Source organism: Amphibalanus amphitrite, unplaced genomic scaffold, assembly GCF_019059575.1.
Source record: "Amphibalanus amphitrite isolate SeventyFive unplaced genomic scaffold, NRLGWU_Aamphi_draft 000088F_arrow, whole genome shotgun sequence".
In the NCBI taxonomy this organism is placed as follows: Eukaryota; Metazoa; Arthropoda; class Thecostraca; order Balanomorpha; family Balanidae; genus Amphibalanus; species Amphibalanus amphitrite.
The window spans coordinates 829,563-849,643 of record NW_024881584.1 but is presented as its reverse complement, the minus strand read 5'-3'; the positions used below and the strand labels follow the sequence as shown (position 1 = coordinate 849,643).

Genomic DNA, 20,081 nt, shown 5'->3' with positions numbered 1-20,081 from the left:
GGTCTAAATATTTCACTAAAATTAACAGAATCGCTTACATTATAACATATTAAAATGTCAAAACGTAAGAAACGCGGGAACTTTAAAAGATTTACGTCTAATTCTAAAACTTCAAATTTTGAATACAAAACAGTTCTGGACGAAAACATAGCTAGATGGCGAACTAGTCATTGTTGGGCTCACAAAGATCCTTTATTGAAATAAAAATTCAATTTTCTTCCAAAATATGTATGATTTATTGCAGTTTAAGAATTAAAAGATGCATTATTTTGGTCTGGTATGCGTTGGCTTCCTTGCCGCCTAAGGTCACACGGTGAGAGTTAATGGCATATTAATAGAAAACAAGACCGATGTGGGGTCTATTTGAGGCATGATAGTAAACAAAATTGAATTTTGTATCTATTGGTATAGCTTTTTAAACAAAATAAACGCGGGAACTTTACGAAACGTAGTATTGAAAACTGCCGACCATAATTATCACCCGCAGTTGCGCGCAGTTTTCTGTACTGCTATCGCTAGCAAACGCCAGCTTTTGTATTTGATTGGTGTAACGGCGTTTCTTTTACTGATTGAGAACACTTTTAAGTTTCAAGCTATTCAGCATGGCTTTGGATTCAACTCAAGGCGCTCAAGGCTATAAACATTTTCAAATTGAATGAATTTTCTTGTTGGATTTGTTCTTGATAGGCCACGGAACAGGAAACGGATTTTGAAATGTATTTTTATTGTGAGTTTATCTGTGCCGGGTGGGGTGGATTTGTGTCAAGTTTCTTTTCTGTGGTTAGTTGAGATACAAATCAAAATAGTTTTTATATTGATTTGCCATCGGAATTATTAGGTAGGTACCTATCCTACGAAGTATGTAGTCTACCTGAAGTCAAGTCTATATAAACCCCTCACCCAGATTCATTTTGGTCCTCTGCTCTCTTGTTTCCATGATCCTGATCCTCTCCTTCTCTTCTGCATCTCAATCTCCTGCTTCAGGTTGAGACCCTGCTTTGGTTTGCCATTTCGAGTTGTGCTTTTGGAGCTTGCAGCAATGCGTGTTGCAAGTAACTCACCAGAAAAGATGATGCTCTGAGAATTAATAAACAAAAGCCCACAAAGTCCTGTAATTGACAAGTGACATGGATAAGTTTGAGTCATTATATCATTAAAAAAGTCTTGCAATGTGTGTAGCGATCATGAAATACATGCCCTCCGCGGGCTTTGTCCACCTCTCCCAAACATCCACCCTGCTAAGGGTTGGACAGACAACTATCCCATGGGGGAAGCCTGGAGGTTCCCCCAGGGTCCAATCTTATAAAATGTCTTACTATTCTATTCACGGCATTTGGTAACATTTATGGTGATGTCAGTGCTGTCAGTGCTGAGTCTGGGTGACTGAGTCTTGACACTCACCTCAACCTGGGTGTCTGCCCAGACCAATGTTTCCTCATAATGTCTCCAGGTCTCCACTGCTCTCCTCGCCTGTTTCAGCTGTCTACCCCTGCACGCCTGATTCCTGACTCCCTCTCTCATTCGCTTTACCCAGGTTTTGCCAATGTTCTACTTCTGAGTGTGCAGTTGCTGCTTTTTGGTGCGCACACACCCCAGACTCTCCATCCAATTAACGCCTGAACAGTTGCTGAAAGTGCCTCCCACCAGACTTGCTGAATGGCTACTACTTGCATATGCTATCTGGACTGAAGCTTCCCCAACTAGCTGCCATGGCTCTCGGCAGCTGGGCTTAATATAGGTCACAGGTCAAAGTTCATTTGGGTCAGGCTCATAAAACGTCAAGGACATGTGTAAAATTGATCAACTGGAGGGTACTGAAAGTTTCGTCGCAATCGGCGTCTTTTTTATGCGAGTTATGAGTTATCCGCGAAAAACCGAGGAGGGGTCCGTTCGACCCCCCCCCCCCCCCCATACGGGCGAGGGTTAGGCCACACTCGGAAAGTCAAGCTACATCTAGCTAAGCACATCAGCCTATCACGGGCGTTTGACTAGTAAAATATAGACATTTGCAGCCTTTTTTGACGTTGAATAAGCTGATTTAGTTATAGGTCGTCAATCGTCATTATGTGCCTGCCGCCGCTTTTGTCGTCTTCATTGTGTGCTTTGTGGTTTTTTAGTTTTGATCATATCATCCTCCATCAGGCTTGTTTCTGGCGGTGGTTCTGGAGACAGCGGGTCGATCCAGCTGTAGAACGTCTTCCGGAGGTGGCAGAGTGTGATGGTCAGCCACGCGGCGCGCGTATCGACATTGACCAGAAACTACCGTCTATCACATCATCGTGTGATAGACGGTAGTTCACATCATCATCGTGACGTATGATGGGTCTCAGGTTCGGGTTTCGATTTCTCGAGTGAGAAATGTGTGTACAGGCTTATATACTGTTATTATAGCTGAGTGTGCGTCAGGAAACGTTATGAGCTATGAGTCGTGGTCGCCGTGGCTCGTAGTGGTATTTGACGACCGTCGTGACCTGTGATAGTCACCGTGACTGCTATGTGATGGTCGCCGCGGCACTGAAACGTGACGGTCGTCTTGACATGCCGCGACTCGCTGCTTTACAGGTCACTGGTCGAGGGCGCTCGAGCTGACGGTGTCTTCCGACGGCTCCACGGTGACCAGCGCCGCCACCGCCGAGACCATCCGACTCCTGAAATGCTAACGGCCGTGCACGAACAAGAGGCTCTAAGCATCCAGGTGCAAGGCAAGCGCCATGCTCAGGTGTCATCCGAAGAAGGCCGCACAGTGCACTTTAGGCTGAGCTCGGGTGTAGTGCGCGCCGACGGATAGCATGAAATGACGGGCCGGCCATCAGATTTCAGTGCGGGGATCAAGATGGTCGGAGCCGATGTGGCTCGGTTGATGGTGTGGCAGGGTTGATTGAGAGTGAAAGCGAGACACCCGGATCTGTAAAGAATACGCCGATACGGGTCTCGACGTCGTCTCGCAATTTGTGCTATGTAATATGACGGCTATGCCGTGGTATCATTCACTCTCGGTGCGCTAATAAATAATAAATAGGACAGAGGCTGGAATTAAGATATTATATTTGGATGTAAGGGGCAGGTTTGGGCCAGCGCTATTTTAGAAATCGTGAGCGTGCTAGTTGCAATCAATCGCGCGCTTCTTGTTGAGCATCTGTGAGCGAGAAAATACTTTCTCTGGAACTTAGCAGTTCGTCGTGAAATATTTGTATCTTTGGAGTAAGTTGTCAGAACATGAATGCATTTTTGGTGTCCACTGCAGCTGCTGTTCTGGAACAGAAACATGCCGAGATCGGCTGTGTATGTTTGTTGTGGCAAAATCAAGCAGCCGTACCATGAATCAAAAGCGATATGTGAATTAAAGTGAATATATTTCACTATTTTTCAGTTTTATCATACAGATCACAGAAATGCGTCAAATACTGATCACACCCGGTTCCAAACAAAAACGCTTGCGATCACTGGAAAATAAATAAACAATAGATACCCATGTGGCTGCCTGGCGTGATCCGAGACTCTCTCTCTCTCTCTCTCTCTCTCTCTCTCTCTCTCTCTCTCTCTCTCTCTCTCTCTCTCTCTCTCTCTCTCTCTCTCTCTCTCTCTCCTCTCTCTCTCCCTCTCCCTCTCCCTCTCCCTCTCCCTCTCCCTCTCCCTCTCCCCCCCCCTCTCTCTCTCTCTCTCTCTCTCTCTCTCTCTCTCTCTCTCTCTCTCTCTCTCTCTCACTGTTGTTGCTGACGCACACGGCCGAATCGGCCAAGATGGAGAGCACGGAACGATGCTGGTGACTGGCGGACCAGCGAAAACAGGAAAGGAGATGAAAAGCTCTAGCTCCCGTCTGCGCGCGGAAGGGCGCTGATTGGCGCGGCTCACAGACTCCATTGGCTCATCAGACTGTTGTTGGTTTTCTCCCTCCCCTCCCACAGGCCTAGCCAGGTAGCTTAGTTGTGCGCGGAAGCGAGCGGCCAGAGCGGGGCTAGGCGTCGCCCTCCCAGGTACCGGGCAGTGCAGCTGGACTTGCCGCGGATGGTCCGCCTCTGATCTCGGCACACTCGGCAGAGTGCGGCCGGACACGCCATGGAGTTGCATAGCGTGGATAGGCCGTATGGTGTCGCTGTCGTTATTATAAAAGCGTAAGCAGAAGGTTGAAGCAAGATAGAATGCCATCTTTTTTCGAGCTTTGTTACAAATTATTAGTATTGGCCGTTTCATTACATATAATATCGCAAAGCACAGCTTTATGCGCTGGCTACAATATATGCGCGTCGGTTGCGGCAGTAATCATCGAAGAAATATATGATTTATGAACGTTTCTTGGTCATAGAATGATAATACATTGCAATGATTACCTGTTGTAAAGAAAACTCCTATACTGCCGCTCTATCGTCCGGAATTATTCGTGTTTGATTACGGCGATTCCGCCACTCTATCAGCTGATTTTTGTTTCCGAGTCACGTGACCAACCGGTGTCTCCCTGCTCAACCAAAAGGCAAAAATATGCACATGCAATAACCTATACTGCGAAAAAAGATGCATCATTTTTGAACGTCGCCGACAAATTGTAATTACCCCAAGCTCAGGCAGCGTATTTACAAATTGCAACCGAGCTCCGCCGTGGGGTAAGGTGGGCAGGGGTTTTCGCCAGTTTTCGCACTACGGCTGCGGTTGAACTACCGTCTGTGGTAGAAACTTGGGGATGATGGCGCGTTTCATACGAAATCTGGCGCAATGTTTGTTTGCTTCTGAACTTGTATTGTTATTGCTGTGAGCTCTTGAAGTGGGAGTGTTTCAATAACAATTTGTGGATTATTTGAGTTTCTTGCTATAAAAATCGAATAATATTATGAAACATTGTGTGGAAACTGCAAATACTGATATAATCAATTGCTTAGTTTGGGAATTGATACACATTTTGTAGAGGTTTGTCTGGCAAATGGTGTAACAAACTTCAAGCCTATCATGATCTGAAGCTGTTGTAACAAATTAAAATTGTTTTGATGTTCCATAGTACCTTGTTGGAAAGACTGGAGCATGGTTCAAGATGATGAGTAAAAATTCAAGATTTGTACAAAAGCTTATGACTGAATAGCAATAACAGTTTCATATGATGGCTCAATCAAACGTGGAAATGGATGATAAAACAAAAAGTAGAGTTTCTAGATTCCGGCATGTGAGAATAACTTCAGAACTTCATAGTTCTTGTAGTATTGCATTCTTCTTATGTACAGTTCTAGGTCTTGTTAGGGTATTTCAATTTCGATGTGTCAGTTGAGATATAGGTGGATTGCCGACAAAATTTAGAATCATTGCATGGTACCTAGATAGGTACTTGTTGGGTAAAAAGGTATGTGATGAATGCCACGAGGTTTTTAATGATTTACTATATGGTCATTGTTGTACCTACAAAAATGCACTTTCCTACTAGCACCTAGTTTTTGAATCAAATCGAAAGTACCTATTTGCTATGAATGTAAATATGTACCTGCAAAGTATGTCAATAAATTTGTGTGATGTTGACCAGAGAGCTGTATCATCTGGGCATTTATGTTGCTTCTTACATTAGGTGTTAAGCATAGTAATTATGGATGAACTTTGTGCCAATATCTTCAATGCACAGTGTATGTAGCATGTCTACAACCCTCACTGATCCTGCTATAGCTATAGGCATTTGGCACCAGCAAGACCAAGGGCATGAACTTCAAAGCTGCTCAACCCTTTGTCATGCACCACCAGTCACTTTTTTTCCTTAAGGTGCACATAGCAGTGTACACAATAATGCGCAGAGGCCGAGGGCCTACACAAAAACAACATTATTAGTGTGCACTATGATGCACAACATTGTACCCTGATTATTTGAATATTCTGATCACTCAACAGTCAGGAGACCATTTTTGAATGTCACATTTATTATACATCACTCGTCAAACAAGAGCATGATGACACACATTTTGACAAGCAATCATGGTAATATTCCAATAAGTTGGACACCTCCATGTCCCTGGGCATCATTTTTCCAGGAAGGTACCTCTGCAGGTGTTGTGGTAGGTTAGGTTGAATTGGGCTAAGTTAGGTGAAGTAATAGTTAAGACGGTTAGGACCAGGTCAGACCGTAAGGCCTGGTCAGGCTGATTTTAATATTTCATTCTAATTTGACATAGATACCTATTACCTATGTTTTTGCTCCAGACTGAACTCCATTAAGTAATGAGTTCATTTTGTTTTGTTTTTATCTGTCTTGTTTTGTGTTTTTGTCCCTTATGTTTTGCCCCATAGGCAAGGATGGAGCTTTTCCAGGGAAGGTGGTGGGGCAAAAAGCCGTCAAACCTGCAATGCTCGGTGCAACTCAGATTATGGTTCAGATGTGCAACACTGAATCAATTCTTTTAATTACAGAACATTTTGAATTATACATACATTTCAAAGCTCCTCAATGCGAACAACATGGTGGTTTACTAAGCAACGAAGTTCTACAAATAAGCAAAAGTTGGAGGGGCATAACGCTATTTTTTTCTCTGACAGCTTCGTAACATGTTACGAAGGCACTAAAACTACTTCAGTACCTACAGAGTGTAACGAAATTATCCGGACATCTATTTTTTTCGCCATATCTGTTTGCAGTTTCCTAATCCTTTCTGATGTTAGAGGTGGGAATACTGGATGAATAAATGCCTCTGCTATCGGTTTTTAACTCAGCAGTGACCTGACCTTGTCATGTGACTGTTGCTCTGACTAGGAGTCGATTCACAGACGGGTTCACATGCCACATGGTAGTTTTCGTCCAAGCCAGTTGCGAGAAAGGGATACAATCTCTCCTTTCGTGGTAAAATTGCATGGTGGCACCCACGGCGTCATGAGCCAGAAGCTGGTCTGCCAGCAGGTGGACATCAGCAGCAGCCAATTGCACATCTGCCTGAGGCGTGGTAAGCTGGGACTTCGATAGCAGACTCAGCCCGGTCGCGACCACAAAAGCCGCCCTTTGTCAAGTGGTGAGGAGAGTCAAGATAGCGGCAAGGAAATGGCACCAATCAATCCGCAAATTGACTTGAATTCTTACCAAGTCAGATAATAAGAGTCCAATATCATGGTTTACCGCTACCCGTCCTTTAACTTGGTTCTAGTGCCCTTCAAACTGAAAAAGACAACGAAACTGACGGGAAAACAACTAGTTCACCACCTTTCGCCTCACGCCAGATCGCGTCCACTGGTTGAAGAAAGATAATGGTGAGGTGGTCTGGTTGGATGGGTAGCCGTTCGAGCTGTATTATCCTTTGAACCGTCAAATCGGACATGTATGGGCGCCCAGCCGCTCGAACTTGCTGGCCTTTGCCGCCGTCAAACATCCGGACAATATCCAGAACTGGAGCATGTTCAGCTGCCTAGCGATGCTCCAATAGGACAGTGTCACATAATACCGCCATCAACGTCAAGCATTACGGGAGCAACATACTGGCCAATGAATGGTTGGAGCCGCTCAACCAGACGGTATAGGAGGGCTCGGTTTCTGAACGCGCACTGATGCCTGATTCAAGCCACGCTGTCTTCATGCGGGGCGGCGTGCTACTTAAAAGTCCCTAAAGAACGGGCAGTGATGCCGATAGAACCTTCAATTATTCTGGGCTAACGCTTATGACTTGAAAAAAATCGCGATCCCAATTCAATCGAAAAACTGTGGGCTCTTGTTCAGCAGGTGACTGAAGAGACGCCCGCCACAAGCACCGCCCAACCGCAGGCACAGCTTTAGACGGCGTTGGTCCGCATCAAAGCCAGTGTGCTGGAGAATCCAGTGGCTGAAATGCTTCAGAACATTCGCCACTGTGTTTTTATGAAGGTGGCTACATGCTCAGTTAAAAGAAAAGTACCAGAATGTTTTGCTTTTTAATTGGTGCCCAATAATTTCGTTACACCCCCTGTAATGTTCAAATGGTTGCTAAATTCGAAATCAGCTCCAAAAACTAGCCTAGAAACATGTGAAACTCGAAAAAGTGAACCGAGGTCATCAAAGGTCATTGAGCTGACCTGACCTTCAGGTGACCTTGACACCCACCCTCATGCATAGGACCAGCATCATATCACATGTTTCAACGCTTGAAACCACGTAAAGGCTGCAAACGCGCGGCTAATGCGAGCCGACATACGCCGAATCGCGATTCGGGCCAAACATGGTCTCGAGAAATAGGTCACAGGTCAAAGGTCATTTGGGTCACGGTCATGAAATTTTCAGGGTAGGTGTAAAATTGATAAAATCGGGGGTGTTGAAAGTTTCGTCGCGATCGGACAGTTTTTACGCGAGTTACTCACGAAAAACCGATGTGGTCCGTTCAACGCCTCCTTCTATACGGGCGAGGGAAAAGCGCAACCAAAAAGGCAAAAATATGCACATGCGATAACCTATACTGCGAAAAAAGGTGCATCATTTTTTAACGTCGCCGACAAATTGCAATTACGCCAAGCTCAGGCAGATGTATGGTAGAAAATACCCCAAGTGAAATACACTACGGCGGAAATAAAATACCCTACGGCGGAGCTCGGTTGCAATTTGTAAATACGCGCTCAGGCAGATGTATGGTAGAAAATACCCCAAGTGAAATACACTACGGCGGAAATAAAATACCCTACGGCGGAGCTCGGTTGCAATTTGTAAATACGCGCGCCGGAGGGCATATTAGTCACGTGACATTTGGAACTTCTCCCTTTCCGTGGGCCTTCTAATATGCCAAACGTCACGTGTAAATTTCACGAACCTTGATCAAATTGCCCCAGGCGCCCTGTTTTCACCGTCGTCCCTTATGCGGCCTTGGCTAACTAAAAACCAAGCTGGAGCCAGCGCAAACGAAGTTTATTTTGATATTGATATTGATATTGATTAGTAAATCTTATCTTATCCTCTTATCAAGGTATTATCGCCTTGTAGCAAATATAGCCTTGGAAAGTACCAAGGCCAAGGCGACAAAATAGGGAGAGTACCTACGCTTGGAGCCGGAGGGGCGACTTGAAAGGGGAGGTTAAAGGTTGGATAGTGTAGCTCAGAGGAGGTTGAGGTTGGACTGGTTGGAGCCTGGAGGAGCCACTAGAACAACCCCACTGATATTGGAAATTGGTCCGAAACATAGGTAAGTCTTGATGTTTCGAGTTATGTATTGTGTATGCATGATATGTATCAGTCTGGTGAAAGCGTGTCCAGATAAAGTTGTCTTGACATTTTTCGTCAGACAGTTTTTCGGGCATTAGTGGAGCAGATGTCACACGAAGGTTTTCCAACCGAGGAGAGGCGCTGTAGGTTTGTGGGGTAGGTTTGTAGGTTTGTAGGTTGTAGTTTAGGTTAGGTCAGGTTAGGTTAGGTTAGGTTTGTTAAGGTTTTCCTAGAAAGAAGCACCTCCAGGTATGGCATCTCTCCTCAATTGGAAAACCCTCGCGTGATGTCTGCTCTACTAATACCGTTTTTCGTATACAGATTTCAGTTATTGTCTGCTTTTTTGTCTTGTTATTTTTTGGTCTGTAGGTACATATTTTTGTTTGCACATTTTTTCATCTGCATTTTTTCATCTTTGCATTTCTTGGTGTGTTCATTTTTTGTCAGACATTTTTTTGTCTGGACATTTTTTTGTCTAAAAACTTTGCATCCGTGCACCTACTGTTTTAACTTCAAGGTTGAGTGAAAGCAAGTGACGTCATAATCATAGGCAGCGGAACGATTTGAGACAAGGGGGGCACCAGCTCAAGGAGCCAAACCTAGGGTACCCCCAAATCCTGTTTTCTCATTGGATTTAGGCCACTTACTTTTGGTCACAGCCCTGACACGATGTTTTTTTTTACTAAACGAAAATGGCAGTTCACCCCTGTATGTGTGGTTAACTTTAAACTGATCCTCAAGTACCTATGTGTTTGTCTCTTCCTTATTGTCGTTTGATAAATTCCATTTATCCTACATGTATCAAATTACCAAGAAGCCATCGCAGTACTAATCAGTGGCGAATCCCAGGGGGAAGGTCACATGGGTCATGACTTAGGGCCTGGGGCACCACATGCCTGCCAGGAGCACCACAGGCCTGACAGCCTACAGGGGCACCACAGGCTGAGGCCTGAAAGCCGACAGGGGCACCACAGGCCCGCCAGGGGTTCCACAGGCCTAGCAGGGGCACCATGGGCCTGTCAGTGGCACCACAGGCCTAGCAAAAGCACTACAGGTCTTCCAGGGGCACCACAGACCTGCCAGGGGCACCAGAGGCCTGCCAGGGGCACTATCGGCTTCGCAGGGGAACCACCGGCCTCGCAAGGGCACCATGTGCCTGTCAAGGGCACCACAAGCCTGTCGTTGGCACTTAAGGATTGTCAGGGGCACCACAAACCTGTCAAGGGCACCTGCGTTCTAACAGGGGCACCACAGGCTCACCAGGGGCACCACAGACCTGTCAAGGCCCAGGGACACCACAGGCCTAGCAAGGACACCACAGGCCTGTCAGGGCCACCACGGGCCTGTCAGGGCCCATGGGCACCTAAGTCATGTTAGGGCCCACCGTAGGCTTGTCAGGGGGCAGGGTAGGTAGGTACCACAGTCTTTCCAGGGGCACCAGCGGCCTAGCAGGGGCACCAGTCATCACATGACTAACCAAAAATAAAGAAAATAAAAAAAAAACTGAAAATAGAACACCACCAAAATTAAGTGGCCGAAATCCGTTGAGGTTTTAATTTTGGGTATAGGTAGGGGCACCACTTCAATTCATGACCCTCCCCTTGGAGTTTTCCCGAATCCGCCCCTGGTACTAATAACTACATCAAATTTAACCCTCGCCCGCACATGCCATTTTCCCATCCTAGAACGCACATGGGGGGGGGGGGGGTGGTTGCCACCCCCCGCGCCATTTCGTTCCTGTTGGAGATAGAGCTTAGCAGTAAAGACCAAAAAGATTCTTTGGGAAGAGACGAATCCAATGATACCCAGTTTTACCTTCTCAGGTCAGTCATTGACCTTCCAGGTCAGGTCAAACTAAAAAATGTTGCTGTTTTGGGTCACCGTTGGATATCAAGTGCGCTGCTTATAAAATACCGATGACGATGCTGTTTTCTGGTGCCAAGCCAGCTAGAACCTCTTTGTCACACTACCCGACCAGAATTTTGCTGCTGAGGTCATTTCAGGTCAAGTTAGGTCAAGGTCAATTATGTGTGTTTGTATGTCTGTGTGTGTCTGTGTGTATAATGATGTGTGCACCGATTGTTTTTGGGTCCATATTACATGAAATCATGATCTGAGAAGCTTTTACCAAAAATGCAGTCAAAAAACTTCACAAAAAGTAAATTCAGCTTGCCTAAAACGCAATTATCTTAGATGACCTAGGTTGACCTTGACCCTGACCTTGACCCCTGTACATCGTCGAACAACATGTTCCATGATAGGTGGGAGGTAAGACTGGCAAAAAAGGCCGAAATCAGGGTGTCAAAAGCTCACAAGGCCCATGGCAAGCGCAAGATGTTGAGAATTGGCCATTTGGGTCATGACATGACCTGAAAAACAAGGTCATATCTCCGAAACCAAAAATCACAGAAACTTGAAATTTTCAGTGGACTTCAAGAAAGGATAGAGGAGCAGCTATACGAAAAATCAGCCTTCTAGCTCTAAAAATGTTGAGTGCAGAGCAGAAAGACTACCTGGGGGGGGATGGCAACCCCCCCCATGTGCGGGCGAGGGTTAAGGGGGGGGCACCTTGCTATTGGTGCCCCCTTGCAGAATTCAAGGGGGGGGGGGGGCACGGTGCCCCGGTGCCCCCCGTTCCGCTGTCTAGTTATGGTCATGATAATACTTGGGGCGAAGCAGTAGGTAGGTAGGTACCTACAGTGCCGAAGGCAATGCCTTAGGAGAGATTGCAATACAGGGCTCAGTGGCGGCGGATTCGATTTTGGCGTGGGGGGGGGGGGCCAAGATCCCAGTCGAGATGATGTCATAGGCGGATCCAGAAAGGCGTTTCGACGCTGTAGGGGACATACCCCCCAAAAAAAGTGTCCCAAATCCAAAAACTCCTCGGATTCCGATTCCTTACTGCTGAACAGTATAAAAAAAAATCCTGATAAAAATGTTATTATTAGGAAACATAAGGTACGTTTTGTCTATTTCGGGCGATGCAGGGGCCAGGGGGAGGGGTAGTAAATATTTGCTTTAAATGCCCGCTCCCTGGATCCGCCAGTGGACGATGTAACGCATTTCGTATTGCTGTATTAGAAAAAAGCTCCAATGGGAAAAATTGTGCCATAACCCGATCGCATATCAGATGTTGAAGAACGGTGCCAAACCTTTTGAAGTAGGCGAGCGCTACTCTTCAATGAGGTAACTCGTTACCATTTCCTCTGTTCATTTTACGTCGGATTTTCGTTTAAGTTCCTTTAAAAAGTATTTCTGAGACCGATATCAACTGAAACTAGCTAACAGCGGGAGGAGACCGCTCAAACATTCGGAGACAGTCGGTCGCATCTAAACCTATTGGGACAGCGATCCGCCAGAAACCCTCCCCAAGGCAGTAGTTCGCCAACTAAGCTCACCGAGACGGGCTGTCTCGATGGGTTTATAGTTATACAGTAAGCCTACAGCAAGGCTTAACTAAGGCCCAAACGCTCGTCAATGAGCTGGGAACGGAGGGCTGAGGTGAGGGAGCGCGGCGGCGGGCTGGGGTGAAGGAACGGTGGACTGGAACGAGAATCCAGAAGCTCTGGGTGGGGCGTTTCTTTATTAGGGCTTTAGGGTGCGCTGACTGCGGAAAGGTCCAAATTATCACACCAAATTTTGCCATGACATCTACCGGTTCAGGCACTCGAGAATCAGCGGCCAGTGATATCTGCAAAGACGAAGCATTTCCAACCCAGCTTCAGCCTGGTGTCAGGGCGCCTCAGGTGGCTTTGATTACAGTTGCACATATCAAACGACCTCAGTGCAGCAAGTCTGTGGCCGAAACCATTCGGAACAGACTTCAACGAAAAGTGAGACAAGGTTAGTGCTATCGTTAAGTGCCATTATAGACTTGGGCCCCGTTGGCTTGACCCACTGGAAGGTGGTAGTTATCGGACGCTGCGGGGTATACTCATTTTTTTCCAAAATGCCTTTGATTTTGCTTTCGTGTTCATGGGCGGCGGAACGGGGAGGGCACCGGGGCACCGTGCACCCTCCTTTTGATTTTGGCATTTTAACGTTAGCCCTATGGGCGTTGCATGGAAAGAATGGGACCAAAAGTCGGCAGTGCCCCCCCCCCTTAATTGAAGGTGTTCCGCCGCTACTGTTCGTGTTTGATGCTCTTTATTCTATAGCCAGCCTTACGACAGAGGGTGATTAGTGCCCTAACCCTCAAAAGTTTCCAACATTAATTTTTACTTTTTTAATGGTGAAAACTGAAATAAAGCGGATATTGAACTGTGAACATCCAGTTTTTACACTGGCCCCACACAAGCCTCCGAATGCCCAAAGCAGATCTCTGATGACTGGCCTTTGGGTGTCATACCATACCGTGCATTGGTCAATGTGGTCAATGTGTACGACCTCGGCGTTTACCATTTTATGCGCTGGAAACTGTTGCGCTCGAAAAAAAATTAGGGGAGTGGCTTATTATGAGCGCTCATCAGTCCTAACTACCCGCAAGCGAATGGCTGGCCCTTCCGTCTGCGCTCGCTTGCGATTTGGCATTTATATAGGTACAAAATAGCGGCAAACGACCACTGAAGGTATGAGTTGCGTCTCTCGCACACTTAAAATATATATAAATCGAATCTGAAAAGACAAAAAAAAAATGATATAAAACGGAAATGGTTAGCATTTACACATATTCAAAAGGCACCGTTGGACAAACTGTAGGAGCGCAAAGCTGCAATATGGTTATGAAAATTACCACATGCAATAGAAAATATGCAATAGGTTATGAAAATTTTCCTCATGTTTAGGGCACAAATTATGGAGGGGCAAGAATATACGTTTGCCCCTCCTCCAAAAGTTTCTTAGGGGACGGTGCCTCCTCTGCCACCCCGTATCCGTCGCCCCTGTAAGCGGTCACTGAAGGCCTGGGCTGCCGCTGCGTCACGTTGACGCTTATAATGCCTCCAAAACTAGGTTGAAGAGAGGAAAACTTCAGTTGAACGCGAACGTTTGCCATTTAAGAAAGGCAACGTATGATAAAGTATATGGGCATCTGGTTACATCTTCAGATGATCGAACAGAATAATCAGCTATGTGGTTTCTTGTCTAAACTTTGTCACAAATTATGGGGGGGGGGCAAAAAGATACTTTTGCCCCCCCCCCCCACGAATTTGCCAGGGGGGGCAGCTGCCCCCCTGCCCCCCCGAATCCGCCGCCCCTGACAGGCAATAATAAATGCAATATTTTTACCTTACCTTACCTTATCTTAGGAGTAACAGAATTTAGAGGCCTGTGTAGACCTGTTGATCCGGATCTTAAAGGGACCCTCCCACCTTCAAAAAAGTTAATGCATTGGCATGAAAGTGATGTCGCTCGGTTCAGAAAGAGCAAAAACGAATATCTACCAAATTTCATCGAAAAATATTCACCGGTTTTCAAGATATTAGACTTTTACTTTTGTTTACTTTTTGGGATCTCCGCTGTTCCTAGCGACTTTATTTGAAAGTGTGGCATTTGTTGCGCGCAAAGCAGCATATACCACCGCGTGCTACAAAACGTTTTAGTCAAACATTTAACGGACGTTCGAAAGCCTGATGACGTCATCAGATTCCCGTAATGGTTAAGAGATAGGGACCACGCTGGTCCCACCCTGCAAGTAAAGGGAAGAAATTTCTTGAACACCATAAAGCTGCGGGGGTTGCGACCAGGATAAATGGTGGTTTCTGAGCCTGGCCGCAAACTTGGCTATCTCAACTCAAAACTAATGTTAAGGTGGGAGGGTCCCTTTAACTCTAAGTACTAGCTCGCGGAAGGTTACCTACTGGTCGTCGAAGGCAGAGGAGAAGCGGATAGCTTCCCAGTGGATGTCCAGTCGGGATTTAAGCTGCCTGGGACAGTATCTCCCGAAGTATTCCACGGATGAGACAAGTTACCTACTTTAAGTCCTTAGCAACTCGCGATTTAATTTGATTTTTGCTCAGTTAAAAAGGAAAGAAAATAAATGTTAGGTGCAGGGATGCGGAGCCGGAGCCGGAGCCGCCGGAGCCGGCATATTTTGCCCGGAGCCGGAGCCGGAGCCGTGAAACAATATAGCCCGGAGCCGGAGCCGGAGCCGGAGCCGTCAAAAAAGGGGGCGACTCCGGCTCCTTTTCTTAAGAGGAAACAATTATTTACCTAGTTCGGTTTGACAGCACAAGGCGTAAAACAATGTGGTATTCAAAATAGCCTTGTTATACAAGTACAGAAGCAACGTGTACCATTCCCATCGCCTTTTTCTTCCACCCGTATTTAATTGATCGCATAGGGGATGTACTGAGTAGAAGCCGGAGCCGGAGCCGCCGGAGCCGGATCATTTTATTCGGAGCCGGAACCGGAGCCGGAGCCGCCATGACATTTCACCCGGAGCCGGAGCCGGAGCCGATTTTTTTTCCGGAGCCGGAGCCGGAGCCGGAGCCGTCTGAAATCTCCACGGCTCCGCATCCCTGGCTAGGTGACCACTTAAAGGGACTATCCCATCCCACCTTTACATTAGGATTGAGTTGAGATAGCCAAGTTTGCGGCGAGGCTCAGAAACCACTATTTATCTTGGTCGCAACCCCCGCAGCCTCGTGGTGTTGAAGAAATTTGTTCCTTTCATTTGAAAATGTTCCCTGTACAAGTCCCAATCTCTTAAAGGTAGTGTGCCAGCTTTCTTGGACCGTATGGAGTTAATGGCCCAGATAAGGAGAACCGGATTTTTAGAACTTATCCATACCTTCAAAACTCATGGAAACGTCTTAAATTCTTCAAATTTTGAGTACCCCAGTGCGAAATTCGCCCCGACGGGTTGTCGGTCGTACCCCAACCACATTTCACACCACTATGAACAATAAATGCACACACTGAAATCGCTATTACCGATATGCTCATCCAATCAAGTTTCGATAAACCCGTTCATCATCATCTCCTGCGGTTTCGAACACGCCTGTTAGGTGGCTTCTGATGCTCGTCGAGGTCGGAATTTCCAAATACGCGTGGTGCGTCGGGCCGCGCGCTCTGACTTCGGCCAAGAAAAATGCGTCAGCTGATCATTGTCATTTCTGCCACTTGCGTGTGGTGAAATGGGGTCATAACTTATAAGACGGCTTTTTCATATCAATTATTTTACATAAAATCATATTTCAAACCATAAATAATGTTCGACAGCCAAATAAAAGAAACAATACCAATACGGGCTTACAGTTTAAGGCTCGACATTGTGTTGTCTACGATTAGACAGCTGATAACTCATTCCCGTACGTCGTATGGTCGTAACACTATAATGACCTTTGCTTATTGTCACAAGTGCGCCGCATTCGCGATTGTTGCCCGACACCTGTTTGCAGGTGAGCCCACTACAGTTGTTATACATATCTAAAAACCGAAAAACTTTTAGGCGAAAAAGGCACTATTCCAGGCCCATTTTTGATTTTTTTTTTTGCGATATTAGGTAAAAACAGAAGCTTCTTATCCTAGGAAAAATACCTAAAATGGGAAATCTTTCAAAGGTGGCACACTACCTTTAACCATTAACGGCAATCTGATGACGTCATTTGCCTTGTGAACGCCTGTCACGCAATGAAGTGAAGTATCACTTGATTTATGAATAAGCCAATCAGAGATACTTTTGCTATTGTATGAGCCGCGTCATATTTGAGAGCAAATATATTTGCTGCCAAATTTCCCTCCACATTGACGTGAAGTAAATCCTTCATTACGTCACAGATCCGATCTAAAAGACGTCACAATGAAATATAAAAGCCGCAATATCTCAAAAAGTAAAAGATGAAAACGCGTAAAAACTTGCAGAATTCGTCACTATATCATGAGTAGCATTTCCGAATCCTAAACGGTACTTTTTAGAAGGTGGGATAGTCCCTTTAAAAGTGGAAATTTATGTAGATGTATGCTCAGTTAAAAGAAAGCTATAGAATATTAAGTGATCGCTCATCCCAAGTGACGGTGCCGAGAAGATCGGAGTGAGTTGGCCCCTGAATTAACTGTATCGTATATCAATCACCGCCCTCATTTTATTTTCAGAAGCTGACAATGGCAATGAATGGGAGCAACAAAGTTGCCTCAGAGAAGCAAAAGATGGTTCAAGAAAAATGTCTTGCAATACTCACTAATATGCTTAAAGATGAAGATAACAAGTACTGTGTGGACTGTGATGCCAAAGGTAAGATGTCAAGGCCCTCCATAGCCAAACCTGTGGATCCGGTGATTGAACACCCCTGTTTGGTTTTCGAGAATATCTAAAAACCAGTAAAACACCTTTGGGGCGATAAACGTGCGAGCACGAGTGTGAGCCCTGCACGTGCGCTAGTGCGAGTGGGTACTTCCAACTGACTTGTGCACGGCACCCGGTTTGTATTGTATTGTATTGTATTGTATTGTATTGTGTATTAGAACCCTCCACACCGTGGCTGTTACCGTTCCACGTCAGGTACAGTACAACATAAAACTCACACAACATCCATTTGCGGCCACAGTACAATCATCGATAAAATGCGCTAAGTAATTAAAAAAGAATAAAAACATGATACAAAGAGTGATTCACAAGGCTCGCAGAGCTGCTTTAACCCTAGAACGCCTAGGGGGGGGGTTGTATCAACCCCCCCCCTGAGGTTTTTTCGAAGTGCACGCTAAACGGCTTGTCGTAGCGGGCTGAAATTTTCAATACCCTCTGGGGCAACCTTTGCGCATCTTTTGCCGAAAAAAAATTGATCGGGTCATGTCAGGTCACGGAGTTATGACGTCATAAGAGGTACAGCCTCCGGCCGGATTTTCACAAACTGAGTGCCAACGCCCGAGGTTTCCTGCCGGTGGTACGGACATCGGTTGATGGATCGTGATGAAACTTCCCATGCATGTTGGGGCAAGTATTGGCTATCATATGGTATAAGAAATTTGACCGGGTCAGGTCAGGTCACGGAGCTATGACGTCACAAGAGGAACAGCGTCCGGTACTATTTTTGAAAAGCGCCCGAACCACTATTTTGCTAATTCTTGTCACCTCAATGGGAATATGCAGCAATATTAGCTTCTATAGGGAGCAAATGGACCTCCCAAATCCAAAAATACAATCAGATTTCAAAAATTTAAATTTTGATTTTTCGAATTTCTGCCGCCGACTGTGACCTTGCCGACTTCCGGCGCTCCCAACGCGCCATTTTTAGAGCTAGGGAAACGAAATACATACCAAACGATAGAAAATTGATCAAGGAACACGATAGTGAAGGTTTCAAGTCGATATCTCCCACCGTTTTGCCGCAATCGCCGCCGAAAGTTGAAAAAAGTCTATTTTTCCGAAAATTTGACCTTTGACCGGTCAAAAGTAGGTCAAATATTGACCTAGGACCAAAAAATATACCACCAATCGCGAGATCTCGTTGAGAGCAATCCGTTGGTTTTTTCCGCTAAGCTCTACGACCTTCCGTTTCGAAACGCCAGGGGGGGGTCGTAACAACCCCCCCCCTGGTCGTTCGTGTTATGAGAAATGGCCTGGTCGTGCGAGGGTTAAAAACGTTAACGTCGGCGAGTCCCGCACCGAGCTCGGAAGCGCGTTCCAGGTGGCGGCTCCGCGATAAGAGAAGGCTCTCCGGCTGGACTCGAGTCTGCAGCGCCGCAGGTGCAGGCCACCGCCTTTGGAGCCTCGCGTCGTTCGGGCGGACACCTCACTCCGAGGCACCAGGAGTTCCCGAATGCCGGAGGGCGCCCCATCCGTGCGAAGGGCCTTCCACACTTTGACGGCGTCTCGGCGCGCCACAAGGGCGCCTATCCTCGGCATAGAGTCGGCGTGATGTGCTGGTGTTTCTTCACACCAGACACGACTCTAGCAGAAAAGTTGATAAGTTTTTGATTTTTTTTGCATCTGACTCTTGCCTGCCCTCCCCATGCACACAAACAGTATGCGATGTGAGGGAAACATATGCCTGAACTAATATTTTGAGAACATCCCGGGTGAAATAGTGTCTAAACCAGGGTGGAAAGTAATTACGCGAACATGTATTTTCTTACAATTTTGACCGTCAGTGGAGCATTTTTATGAGTACGGGCTGTCATGGAACATAATTGGTCGTGTTTGTTGTCGCATCTACCAAAAGTGACCTAACTTTGAACAATGACCTGGAAGATCGTAAACACCTCTCGACTTAAAATGGTGCAGACACCATACGCTGCACAAGACCGAAATGGGCAAGGAGCTCAATTTGGAGCTGCCAGGGAAAGCGTTTGTGATTATTTTCGCTGGACTGGCGGAGAAGGGATTCGTAGCGGTCTCAGCACCAGCATTGCACAATTATACGTTTTTTTTTAAACATAATAACACTCGAGAGGCCTTAAAAAGCAAAGCCGTCCGCGGCAGCAACCCCTCGGCGAATTCTGTCGCCGGGCGGGTGGTCACCATGTCGGCGACAAAACGACGCCAGTCGACCCGAAAACTGGCAAAATAGCTTACTCTGGCCGGGTACCCGATCTAGGATATCACGATTCGCACATTAATACGCAAAAATTCGAAAATTAAGTCGTACAAACCCTCGGGATGACCAAAATTCACGAATTAACAGCAGAATTGTTAATTGAAGCTTTTCAAAGACAATCAAAGATGGACAGAGGAGGACAGGCAGCTGGATTTGTGGTTGGGTGAGATATCTGGGGCATTCCACGATAGATCGTACCAGGCCCGTCACCCTCATCTCTCAGATTTTAATGAAAATCGGTCCTAGGGGTAATCATAAGCCCCAAAGACGCCTGGCAAAATATCAGACTTCTCAGATCAAAACTTTTTGAGTTATATTGCATTACATTTTTTTAACTTCGGTATGTAACGGTGAGTTTGATGGCCTATAACTCAAGAACGGGTTAAGCAACCAACAAAAAGTAAACAACACTAAGCTTGCAATGAATCAAAAATTAATATTATTATTTAAAAATTCCAAAGAAATAATTTCATTGTTGAGCAAAAACCTTAATCTTT

General features: G+C 46.0%; 1 protein-coding gene and 1 long non-coding RNA gene across 5 annotated transcripts in view; both read left to right on the top strand.

The window, feature by feature from the left end:
• The first annotated feature begins 546 nt into the window (after positions 1-546).
• On the top strand, positions 547-3,472 carry LOC122379992. 2 transcript variants are annotated; one of them, XR_006256265.1, is made up of 2 exons: positions 547-727; positions 2,143-3,472. It is a non-coding gene; the product is annotated as an uncharacterized LOC122379992 (long non-coding RNA). The 2 variants fall into 2 exon arrangements; XR_006256266.1 differs by having other exon boundaries at positions 547-838.
• Positions 3,473-8,763: 5,291 nt separating this feature from the next.
• LOC122379989 (stromal membrane-associated protein 1-like) overlaps positions 8,764-20,081 on the top strand; it is a 78,276-nt gene continuing 66,958 nt past the window's right edge. For 2 of the 3 annotated variants that reach the window (XM_043362722.1, XM_043362721.1), the window contains exons 1-2: positions 8,764-9,089; positions 17,144-17,282. In XM_043362722.1, the coding sequence (XP_043218657.1) occupies positions 17,153-17,282 (130 nt within the window). In that variant the 5' untranslated portion in view covers positions 8,764-9,089; positions 17,144-17,152. The remainder of the gene's footprint in view (positions 9,090-17,143; positions 17,283-20,081) is intronic. The other variant, XM_043362720.1, reaches the window with a different exon arrangement.